Consider the following 13,078-nt stretch of genomic DNA (forward strand, 5'->3'; position numbering starts at 1 on the left):
TCGCATGATTGTCCATAGTTAATCGCAAATTAATCGCACATTTTTTATCTGTTCTAAATGTACCTTAGAGGAATATTTTTCAAGTTTTTAATAATCTTATCCACATATGAGTGAACAAATATGCTTTATGCAAATGTTTATCATTTGAACAATGACAAATATTCTCATGAATATTAAACACAACAACCTCTGAACATTACAAATATTCGCCTCAATTCAATCTGGAACCTCTCTCATACAATAATAATACAATAAAAAGTGTGTGTGGGTGTGTGTGTGTGATGGATCGTTGGATCGTTATTAACGCGTTAACTTGACAGCCCTAATATATATACTTTATTCCGAGTGTGCTTGCTTTTCTCTTTGAAGTCATCACATAACGGCATTGTAATACACAGTTCGGCTGCATTAAATATTACACATCTGCCGTAGTTCTTTATTTATAGAGCCCTGATGAGAAGACTTCTGGACAAACAGGAAGAACTGCTACCGAAACTGAATACCTGACGTGGATCATAAATATATCAGCAATTAAACAACATCTTCAATTTCTCTTCACACAATACGTCTCCTTGCACTATCAACACTAATTTGGCTGACTTTTACATTTGATCTAATTGGAAGATAGGTTATATTTACACAGGATTCAAGTTATAAACTGAGCTCTATGGGGTTCTTTGACACATGCACACACACACACACACACACACACACACACACACACACACACACACACACACACACACACACACACACACACACACACACACACACACACACACTAGCGGTTTCACAACTACCAATATTTACTAGTCGACACATTTTTCAAAATAGTAGTCGACTAGTCGATTAGTCGTTACGTCATAATAAAGACACACAAAGAGAGGTGTACAAATGTATTTTATATTGGAACTCATACAGTAACATTAAACACTGCATTTTAATTTGTGTTACATGGCTGAGTAAATAACAAACAGTAACTGGACTCACCAAAATCGACAGCAAAAAACTCTTGTTTACATAAATGCCACGTAAATCCAGTGCGCAACACTTTAATCGCTGTCCTCCACGATAACGTCCACCTTTCCATATTTTTGGTTTGGTTTGAACACCAACGCATCGACATGTGAGGGAAGGAGGCTTGACCGCTTTCGGGTGACAGTGTTGCCTGCCAGGGAAAAAACCCTGGTGCTTGTGGCTGGAATAGCCAGGTAGCTCCTCGAAAGCGGGGGAAGCGGTGCACGTTTTCTGCCCACCACTCCAGTGGATTATCCATTGTGGGGATATGCGGTGTCCGCTGGCAGTAATCCCGTAGCTCATCATCCGCATCACTGTTGACCCGTGTTTTCTTGCTGTTCGTTTGCCTCTGTTCAGTGCTGACGCCGGTCCGTTGCTCACTGGTGCTAGCATTACTGCTAGTGCTAGCTGTCGGCAGCGGGTGTCTCATCTTCAGATGGTTGCGCATAGCAGATGCATTTGTATTGTACTTCAGTACAGCTGTACACAACTGACTAGGGATGTAACGATACCAAAAACTCACGGTACGGTAATACCGCGATAACAAGTCCACGGTACGATATTTATCGAGATATATTGAAGGAAAAAAAAATTCTAAAAAAAAATACAAATTTTTTTTTTTTACTCCAAAATGTTTTCTTTATTAAATAATAAATCTGATTTGTACAGCATTTAGTATAGTAGTACATTTAAATTGTCAAAACAGTAACAGACTGGAACAAGAACAAGTACTACCAAACAAAAGTATGCATTTTCTTTGTGCAAATAAACAAGAACATTCAATAATCAGACCCTGCAATAAAATAGATTTGAAGTAACTCAACTCAAACTCTCTCTCACTCACTCATCAGACAGGTTTCTTTTCAGGAAGATGAGCATGTCAACATTTCCAGGTAGAAGCTGGGATCTTTGGGCGTTTACAATATCCCCTGCTGTGGAAAAAACTCTCTCACTCGGCACTGATGTGGCTGGGACAGAGAGATATGCTTTGGCCATGGGGGACAGCAGTGGGTAACACTTTGCATTGTCTCTCCACCACTTGAGAGGACAGTCAGAGAGTAAAATAGAGGTCGCTTTGCGGTACAAGTCAATTTCAGCCTGGATACCAGTGTTGTGCTGTGCGACGTGCACTTCTTCACTGAAAGACTCCCCAAGGAGATCTTCGAGTGCTGTCTTTTTGGAAGGAGGAGATTGTTCCTCAGCGTCATGTGCTCTTTCCCCTTCTGTTTCACTAGGGTTCTATGCAAGCAAGCAGAGGTAGAAAAAAAACGTCTTATCTTTCTTTTCACAAAAACAACAGAGGCAAACCCACCTTACGTTATCTGAAAAAGTTACACAGACACAAAAAGAATATTTAAATATGTACCTGGTTCTGCATCTGTGTGGCTTTCAACTTCAGCCTGTCGAAAACGTCCTCCCTCTGACTGTCATTTAGCTGGTGCAAGCTCCGGAACCGGGGGTCCAACGCAGTGCTCTCTTGCAGAAACTTGTTTTGCTCCCCTTGGTATCTGTCTGTAAAGTCCTTCAGTATGGCTCTCTTCATTTGGGCGATGGTGGAGGAGTCCTCATCGCACTGTGCCATGCTTTGCTCTATCATGTGCTTGAGGGGCACAATGAGAGAGACTGTAGGTCGAGACTCATCGCACAGCACGGTGGTTGCTTTTTTCAGCGGTGAGAGAAGCCGAACCATGTCCTCGGCGTCCGTGATGTCAGCTGGTTCAAGAGTGTCTATCTCGCGTGCGTTGCGCCTGACTTCAGCACTGAGTAGCGTTGCAGCGATAGCTTGTTGTTGCTCCAGGTAGCGCTCGAGCATGTCAAGCGAGCTGTTCCATCTTGTGACCACATCCATGATGAGTTTATGCGCAGGCAGGTTTAACATTCCCTGTTTGGTGGCCAGCACAGCTGTGGCAGTTGAACTGCGGTGAAAAAACGCAGCTACACGCCTCACTCTACCAAGCAGACGACTTGCCCGGTTTACGTTCAAACCCGCTTTTGAAGCAAGGTTTAAAGTGTGTGCAAAACACTTTATGTGTGGGGAAAGACCGGCCTCTCTCACCGCTACATCCATATTCCTTGCGTTGTCTGTTACGACAGCAATGCCTTGATTATTGTCGAGTCCCCACTCCAAAACAGCAGATTTTAACACCTTAGCAATGTTTAGTCCAGTGTGTGATGTGAAAAGAGGCCGCGTCTGTAAAACAAAACTTTTAATTTCCCATTCGCTGGTCATAACATGAGCCGTGACTGTAATATAGCTCTGCGTAGCTCGTGAAGTCCACCCATCTGTTGTTATTGAGATGCACTCTGCTTCTTTGAGGCTCTGTGTCACTTTAGCTTTTGTCTCTTGGTACAGAGCGGGTAGCACTGTTCGACTAAAGTATGGCCGTGATGGAATGGCATACTTGGGCTCCAGCGTGTTTACTAACCTCCGAAATCCACTGTTGTCGACCACAGAAAACGGCCTTAAGTCTTTGGCCATGTACTCGCCGATGCACCTTGTTATTTCCTGAGCTCTTGGACTGTTAGGGGGAAGTGGCGCTCCAAATATTTCTGTCAGAGTCAGTTGGCCTGGCTTAGGCATTTTCCTCACAGTAGGTTGTTGTGTTCGGAGCTTTTCTGGGTGGTGATGTGACAAATGACTTCTCATGTTCGATGTGTTTCCCGAATTGTAGGCGACCGTCGCCCGGCAGGATTTGCAAATAGTTTGGCGTTTGTTAGTTTGCTTTTCACCTTTGTCATTTCTTGAAACGGGAAAACCAAAATGCTGCCACACAACAGCTTTAAAAGTCGATGGAGCATCCTCAATTTCACAATTTCTATTTAGTTGGTCAGCACGTTCGTCTACTCCATTCGCCATTTTCTCGTTGGGTCTGAGTGTGAGGGCGGGCTTGCACGCAAAGGATGATGGGAGTATTCTTGATTAGTATTATGGCGTCCTCTGCTGTTCAAACAAAAACATTACAGTTTTTATTTACAGGGCGAGATATAAATGAATGAACGGTAATATCGCGGTAGATCTTTTCAGTCTCACGACGGTATTGAGCCGTTTCATTACCGCGATACCGCGGTATCGGTATATCGTTACATCCCTACAACTGACACTTCACTGTGGAGTTGGTTACATCTTCGTTGAAGTACTGCCATACATAAGAATGTCGGACGTGTTTTGGAGCATTTTGCAGCACCTCGTTTACCTCAATTTTTTTCATGACTAGTCGACTAGGGCCTACAGCGCCGACTAGTGGTAAAGGTAGTCGACTAGTCGATTAGTTGGGGAAACCCCTAACACACACACACGCACATGCACACACACACACACACACACACACACACACACACACACACACACACACACACACACACACACACACACACACACACACACACACACACACACACACACACACACACACACACACACACACACACACACACACACACACACACACACACACACACACACACACACACACACACACACACACACACACACACACACACACACACACACACACACACACACAACACACACCAATAATAAAGATATGGATAGGGGTTACTATCTTAAAAAATGTGCAACTGTATTTTGGAACCTATCCATGTGAACATATTTTGGGGGTTGACCTCAAATCCTCCAGGGGGGTTTGGGGCTAAGATGTTTTTTTTATTTTGGAGTTAAATGCATCAATCTGGTGCATTTTGAGGGGAAAATAAAGAGACTAGATCTATGGAAACACCCATATGAAACAGATGCCACATCATAGACAGACAGTCATCCTGTGTGAGGCCAACCCACATTTGCGCAGCGTTGCGTTCACAATACCCTACATTAAAAAATAATAACCGCCAGGCCATCGGGAAACCTCCCGGTCCTCCCGATAGCCAGTCCGAGCCTGCCAGCAGCCCTCTACTTGCTAAAAACTTAAATATGAAAAGGTTGAACTACGCACACACACATCATCTCGGTTCCCGCAGCACGCTCACAGGCATAGATTGCTCAATAATGTATTGCGTACTTGAGGTGCAGGCATATTGTTATTCAAGAGATGTGTTGTTCTTGGAAAACATGTATGTTTTTTGCCTATTTACCTCGTTAACGTAAATAAAACTTATTACATTGACACATGCATTATTTGTGATTAAAAATAATGGTTGTTGGTAATGTATTAGCGACCCCCACAGATGTATGATTTCATTACATTACATTGCATTTAGCTGACGCTTTTATCCAAAGTGACTTACAGTAAGTACATTCGACCAGGAAGATACAACCTTGAAGAAAACAGAATCATATAAGTACATCAGGTTTCATAGAGCCAAACATTTCAAGTGCTACTCAACTGGTTTTAGATAAGCCAGCCCTTTATTAGTATATACGTAGGTGCTCTGTCAGCAGTTCTTTGTTAGCAATTCTATCGCTCAAAGTGGAGTCGAAAGATATGAGTTTTCAGTCTGCGGCGGAAGATGTGCAAGCTATCTGCTGTCCTGATTTCAATGGGGAGCTCATTCCACCATTTTGGAGCCAGGATAGCAAACCCACGTGTTTTTGCTGATGGGAACTTTTTTTTTGGCTGGTGCAGAGCAAAGTGCATGCGCTGGGGTGTAGAGTTTAACCATGTCCTGGATGTAGGAAGGGCCATATCCATCACAGCATGGTACGCAAGTACCATTGTTTTGAAGTGGATTCTAGCAATTACTAGAAGCCAGTGAAGTGAGCGGAGGAGCGGAGTGGTGTGGGAAAATGTTGGAAGGTTGAACACCTGACGAGCCGCTGCATTCTGGATGAGTTGCAGAGGTCGGATGGCACATGCCAGCGCCATATAGACTGAGAGTTACGTCATCTCCGTTCACTCCAATGGACCACTTTTTTACAGCAATGGCGGATCGTGGAGCCTCTCAATCGTTCCCCGGAAGTTAGCGCCAAGGCTAGCAGAGCTGTAGAGTTGCAGCATACTGTAATAGACCGTTCGTGACGGACTTTTAAAGGTAAGAAGAAGTTTAAAGATTTATATTGCGGATATTATCAGTACATCTGATTCAAATTAACATGTGTATTAAAGGATGTTAGTGGATTATCCCTAAATTAGTAGATTTAGGGAACGTTTACAGAACAGATTAAGCTAGGATACCGGATCAAGTTAGCAACACATGTTGAACAGCCTTTTAATTGTAAATTCCGTTCTCTTAATGTCATTTCGTCCAACGTTGTTGAATTAGAGAAGAGGGGCTTCTAAACGGGATTGTATGCGGGGGTGGAGGGAGCTAAATATGAGATAAATATAACTTTGGTGCGTGTAAGAGTGAGTGTTTTTAGCAGAGCCATATTGTGTCCTTGTGATTATGTTGATTATTACCTGTCTGTATAATGTTGCAGCTCAGCTGATTTTGGATTGATGGCAAAGGGAGAGGGACTTAAATGAGAGTGAAACACAAGGTAAGTTTAATACTACTGTTTTATATAAGTAAGCATACTAAACATGTATTCTATCACTGTATTATAAAAGTAATCTTGTTAGTAACCTACTGTATGGCAGGTGGAGGGGCAGTGATGTTACAGGTGCAGGAGCAAAACTGCAAGACTGCAAACTCACAAGACAGAGAAATCAAAGTTTGCTCTCCAGAGAAGAGGTTGATTTCACTTCAATTTTTTATTTCATATTTTCTAAAGATGTGGAAATGGCAAAAAAATTACTTGAGAGCTGTAACCAAGATAACTGTAACAACATGAGTAGAGAGCCACCAAGGTTTTTCAAGTCCCTCTCTTACTCCATTTTGCCAACCCAAACTTCCACGTACGTGATGGGACACCTTGCTTGTTTTTGTTGTTTGCGCTCCTCTGGCTGGGTGCTGGCAGGTGGAGGGCAGTGATGTTGGCAGGTGGAGGGGCAGGGATGTTACGGGTGGAGGGGCAGTGATGTTAGCTGGGTGCTGGCAGGTGGAAGAGCAATGTTTAGTCCAAATATTTCCATTGCAACGACTAATGGAAATGATTGCAGCTGTGGATCTGTTTGGGGGTCGCTGGATATGGTAGCTTGGCTGCTGTTGTTCCTTTTCACCTTTTTGGATTGGCTCTTGCTTCCAAAATGGCCATCTTTAAAAAAAAAAAAAATGTCCTGTCATTTCTGATTTGTTTGGCCTCAATTCTCAGCCTCAGCCGTATGAATCTTTTTACGAGTTTTTGTTGTACTCCACAGCATGACGGAAGCCTGCTGGAGAGGGCCTGAGCTTCTTTCTCCAAGACACCCACTGCGTTGGGGAGCTGCATGAGGGAGGAACCAGTCTTGGTCCTAAATAGTTCCTCAATTTGGTGAATGAAGTCAAAGGCTTCTTGGGAGGGACGACAAAGAGCACCTGCCGTGAAGTCTTTCAAGTCCACTAACAAGCTGTTGTCACCAGAAGGACTCTCATCATGGTGCTCTGTTGCAATTTTGCATTTTTCACAGATGCTGGCAAACTTGATGATTTTGTGGATGATGTAGCCTGCAAGATGGAAGAGAATACATTTCTCAGTTTTTGTGAGGTCAGGTGCAGCTGCTCTGTTCACGGCCATCAGCTGTTCCACTCCGACTGATGGAGTGATTTTTGACTCCCCTGTGTCCAGGAAGTCTGCCAAAAAGCTACTGTGGTCTTCCTGGTAGCTCCCAGAGCTGATGGTGGTGAGGAACTGCCCCACAGATATGATTCTCAGTGCATGATGGAATTCCACTGGAGTTGGGACAGGATTTTTAGACCTCACACAGCTGAATGTATTTTCAAGGCAGTCTTGTGTGAACCTTGATGTTAACACAAACCTGTGTCCTTGTGTAAGCATCTCCTCTTGTATGGCCAAAATTGATGTTGTTGCCATTATCACCCCTGTTTGAACTGGCTTCCAACCTCCCTTTTGACCTATCTTTATCCCATGAAACAGATGGACGATGTTCTGGAGGACGGTGATGGCCTTCTGGTACTCCTCCATCTTGAGCCTGCTCAGGGCTGTAATTGGATGGCGAGATGACATCAGATCAAACCAACGATCAACCTGTTCCAGGAACCACGCTGTCGTCAGGTAGGACAGAGGGCGGTTTTCTTGCTGCACCATGTATTTCAGCCCAGCACTTGTAGCCTTACTGAACACGTTTAGAGAAAGACCAACTTTCATCTTATCAAAGTCACTTGGCTCGATGGCTGCAGCTGAAAGATGGGGAGCTATTTTTAAAGCCATCCCTTCCTGAAAGGTCAATAAGTCCTTAATGGGGACCACAGAAACCTCGTTAGAGGGGAGGTTATCTCTGTTTACAACATCCTCAGGAATTATGAAGACCTGCCCACGGACAAGGGCACTTTTTTAAAATGTTACCAGATGTGGGACATCGGGCATGAAATAAAGCTGCCTGTCTGGTTTTGCTGGATGTGGCACCGATGTTTTATTTTTGGTCCACCCCAAAGGATTTCCACATGGCTCGGTTAGGGCTACCCATGTCGGTGGTGACATCAAGAACATGTAGCCCTATGGATGCTGCCCTCTGTATTATATCAATAATGATTGGCCTGTACTCTGCTCCATTGGTAGATATGCCAGTGTAATGATATGCCACTACTTGCTTCCACCGTGTTGTGTTTCCAGCCAACATAAACACACAAGCATGTGTTGCCACCCCTGTGTGACCTGGTAAAGTCACATCACCGTACAGTTTGCCTGTAATCATGTCTAACTCCACACTTGGTGTGATTGCCATTTCATCCAAGGTCAACACACACTCCCTTTCAAGGTCTGTCAATCTATCTGCCTTCAATTTTAGGAAATCAAAGACCTCTGTCAACACACCAGGCTCAAACTTAACACATTGCATCCTTCTTTGCAGTGTCCTTATTCCTGGAAGGGGAATCTGCAATTCCTGCAGAGTTTTGTAACCCGTTGGTCCGCACGCTAAGCACATTTTTAAAGCCTTCTCAATTGTCTCATTGCTCCATTTCATCCCCTTTGTGGTGAGTTTGCCTAATGCCTTAAGTTGGTCTTTTGAAAACGTTTTCTTATATTTCTTGTCCCTAATTTTCATTGTTTTCTTGAGAGCTGCATTTTCCTTCCTGATTTTTCTGAGTGCATCCTTTGCTTTTTTGGTGATTCCTTCTTGGCTCTTTAATTTTCCCTTTAATTTTTTTAATAGATCTGTTTGACTGGCTGCTGGTTCCCTCGTATTTTGACTGGCTAGTGGTTCCCTTGTATGCTGACTGGCTGCTGGTTCCCTCGTATGCTGACTGGCTGCTGGTTCCCTCGTATGCTTACTGGCTGCTGGTTCCCTCGTATGCTGACAAGCTGCTGGCTGAGTGGGTGGTGTCCACCCTCCCTGTCTCTCCTCACTAGCCATGTCCTCTCTTTCTTCACCCTCACTTTCCTTTCTCTCAGTCTCCTCATCCCTTCTTCCCTCAATCTTTGAGACTAATGTAAGTAGAAGACATGGCACTGTACATTTCGAACATTTAAAATATTATACCACTTAAAAATAAGAAATATTACTTTTGTTACTAAGAGTTATTATACCTGTGTCACCTTTCACACTATAGCTGTGATCATGAGCTATGGGCTTTGTAGATACAGGTCCCGGGGTGAATCGTGGTGCAGGGGCCCTTCTCTTTTTGACCACAGGGTGATGCACGAAGATGGTGGGTATAGCCTCTGCTCTCAGCCTAGTCTTGCCCTTTTTTGTCTTGACAAACTGGTCTGCATCAAAATGTGCCTGCGGAGTGACTTGAGGTTACTTCACACACAGAACAACTCAGTTTTGTCTGCCCACATACATATTCCATAGTGATTGAATACACAGTATTAGGAAACACTTTATACTTACTGGACATGTTATACTCATTACATACTGTATATAAAATATGACCAAGAATGTGAGACAACTTTATAGACATTCCTATCACATCTGTTACTGATGCCATTTGTCATACTTTGTTAAACTCACAAATAATAAAGTTCCATAACTTCAGTTGGGAACAAAGACCACACCTTATCTCCCCAAGGCAATTTCCCATCCAATAGGTGTGCTATATAGGTGTGTATAACCCTTTCTCCTGTCTGTTACTCCCTCTTTCAGCACAAGAACCAGAGGGGGATTCAATGGAGCCTGAATACCTGCACTGAGACCTAGGGCTGCAACGATTAGTCGACATAATCGACGACGTCGATCATAAAAATTTGTCGACGCGGAATTTTAGTGTCGACGCGTCGTATAAAAACAATCAGAGAGCCGGTAACGTTAATTCAAAACTGCGCAAATGTTCATTTGTAACTGCAATGCACTACAGGAAGTGCTGGGGGCAGTATACTCTCCATTGTCTGCCATGACTGCATTCTGTACTAACAACAAAGAAGAAAGAATACGAACGATGGCGGAAAGGAGAGAGAATGAGGGTGATGAAGAGCTCAAAAAAGCGAGACCGAGAGTTTCGAAAGTGTGGGAGTATTTCACAGACGACAAGCCAAAGAAGTCAGTGAAATGCAGAATTTGTAAAGGGGAATTGGCATTCCACGGCAGCACTACAGTGATGCACGAGCATTTAAAACGCAAGCACCCTGGAACCGTGAGGACTGCTACTTTGGATCATGGGTAAGTTTGAGCAAGTTAGCCATAGTCATGTTTACGTTAGCTTACATGTTGGAAAACAGAACGTCTCATGGTTAATGCTTGCTCAGCAAACGCTATTTCAGTTATGTTGAGGCTGCGTGTCCACCAACGAGCTGCTAAACAGCGCCAAGCTTACAGCGTAGTAGAGCACAATAGAGCTTTATCGACGCTGTAATTAATTCCAAACTTAAAATAATAATTAACAAGGGTCTGCGAAATGACAAGAATAAAATGCGATTGAATTTGTATTGTTTATTTTGTTTTCATTATGATATTTTTGTATTTATGTTATTCAAATACATTTGATTAAACAAGTTCAAAGTTCAAATTCAAATGTTTCATGAGTCATTATTTTAATTTTCTATGGGATCATGTTATGTTAAGGCAGAGGGACTGGACAACAGGGTGACATTCACAGGTGTGCAGACTTGAGGTAAAACATGCACTGGAGCCCGGAAAAGGAGCCGTGCCCACAGGAAGCAGAGATGGAGGGTGTGACAGAAATAATCGTTAGATTAGTCGACTAATCGAAAAAATAATCGACCGATTAGTCGACTACCAAAATAATCGTTAGTTGCAGCCCTACTGAGACCCTCACCCTGCACCCTGAGTGTTAACTCTCAGTGTTTTTCAAGCCTTTCCCTGTTTTTTTGTGTTAAACAAAACATTAAGCTTTCCCAATGGTGTGGTTTAAGTTTTGTGAAAAAGTGCAATTTGAGCATCGATTTGAGCATCCCCAGGCAGCACAGCAAACCATGGTGGCTACTAGGAGGCAGCACAGCAAACCAGGACAACACGGAGGAAAAGGCACAGACAAACTGCATGATATGCTATTCAATGTTTATTGAATTCCATGTATTTGCAATGGATGTTCCTGAAAACAACACATTTAACATCATCATCATCATGCTGCTGCTGCTGCTGCTAGTCCTTTGATAGTCACCTGTCGGTCTCCTGTCCTTTCTGAAAGCCATAAAGATGACATTGGTCATTTCGATAACTTGTGTCCTCAATTACCATGGGATTACTGAAACTACCATGAATTTAAGAAAATGGTAGAAATTAATCTAATCTGAATTTTGAAGCATTCCTTTAGATCCCCTCCCTCTAAATATATCAATAAACATTAGAAAGTGATGCTCCTGACTACCATACAAGTTTAAGAAGATAATATTGGTTTTAAAGAATTCAAAGCTATAAATAAACAGCAACAGGCTCTTTAACCAAGGCACTGTTAGCCTAACATGGAAAGTAGTTGTTCACACTAATCCTAATATTATCACTTAATACTAGTAAATTCAATTAAATTTTTTAAAACATATTGATGTAAATACATACAGATATCGATTTGTTGTATAAATATTGCAAATCAAAATCTTTATTCACTAATAATTACCAAAAATCGTAGTTCTATCTCCTGTTATCAATGCATTCACATTGCCCGCCATGAACTTCCGGGGAACGATCCTCGTCTGCATGAACCACGTGATGATAACCGTTTTTGGACTTCCGTTGTCGTACTCTTCTATATATATGGCGCTTGCACATGCAGGTAGACCAGCCAGGAGGGAGTTGCAGTAGTCTAGGCATGAGATGACGAGAGCCTGGACCAGAACCTGCGTTGCTTTCTGGGACAGCTGGGGACGTATCCTCCTGATGTTGTAAAGTGTGTATCTGCAGGAGCGGGTTGTAGCAGCGATGTTTGCAGTGAAGGACAGTTTGTTATCTTGGATCACACCCAGATTCCTTTCAGTCTGAGTCGGGGAAACAACAGAGGTGCCGATGTTGATTATTAGGTCAAGAGTGGGACAATCTTTTCCCGGAAGGAAAAGCAGTTCAGTCTTGTCAACGTTGAGCTTGAGGTGATGAGCAGACATCCACTGAGAGATGTCTGCTCGACAGGCAGAGATGCATGCGACGACCTGGGTCTCTGAACGGGGAAAGGACAGAATTAGTTGGGTGCCATCAGCGTAGCAGTGGTATGAAAAACCATGCGGGCTAATGACTGATCCGAGCGAGTTTGTGTACAAGGAGAAGAGGAGGGGACCAAGAACAGAGTCCTGAGGGACCCCTGTAGTTAATTGACAAGGGTCGGATTCAGACCCTCTCCAAGTTACCCTGTAGGTACGGATTTCACTGCGTCCGTGGGAGCTCAGACCCCTCCTTATGGGAGCTCAGCTCCCATTGGCTCCCACATAACTCAAACCCTGTATTTACACCATAACGGTGCACAGCTGATATAAAAGGACTTGTTTTTTTAAATATTTCTTTGAATATAAGAATGTAAATACTGAGTTGAGAGAACAGGGGTTTTGGGTGATGGGAGACACATCTATGGATTCAGAGTTGCAATAGCTTACCATTAAATGACGGGTATACTGTACCTTCCTGTCTGTGATGTTTTACAAATCAGATATTAATATGTGGAAGTAAAACATGTGAAATAATAT

At 43.2% G+C, this 13,078-nt stretch overlaps 1 protein-coding gene across 1 annotated transcript; it reads right to left on the bottom strand.

The window, feature by feature from the left end:
* Positions 1 to 792: 792 nt before the first annotated feature.
* On the bottom strand, positions 793 to 4,161 carry LOC307022591 (E3 SUMO-protein ligase ZBED1-like). The gene is made up of 2 exons (XM_079655433.1): positions 2,384 to 4,161; positions 793 to 2,256 (listed from the first exon to the last, which is right to left on the bottom strand). The coding sequence occupies exons 1-2, from the start codon at positions 3,872 to 3,874 to the stop codon at positions 1,858 to 1,860; spliced, it is 1,890 nt and encodes a 629-aa protein (XP_079511559.1). The 5' UTR covers positions 3,875 to 4,161; the 3' UTR covers positions 793 to 1,857.
* Positions 4,162 to 13,078: the final 8,917 nt, after the last annotated feature.

Source organism: Notothenia rossii (genome assembly GCF_949606895.1).
Source record: "Notothenia rossii genome assembly, chromosome: 10".
Taxonomy (NCBI): domain Eukaryota; kingdom Metazoa; phylum Chordata; class Actinopteri; order Perciformes; family Nototheniidae; genus Notothenia; species Notothenia rossii.

Bases quoted from the DNA above. Each gene is read 5' to 3' on its own strand.
- LOC307022591 (XM_079655433.1), bottom strand. From the start codon at position 3,874: ATGGCGAATGGAGTAGACGAACGTGCTGACCAACTAAATAGAAATTGT. The intron at 2,257-2,383 runs GTACATATTTAA...TTGCTTGCATAG, and splicing joins CCACACAGATGCAGAACCAG to AACCCTAGTGAAACAGAAGG.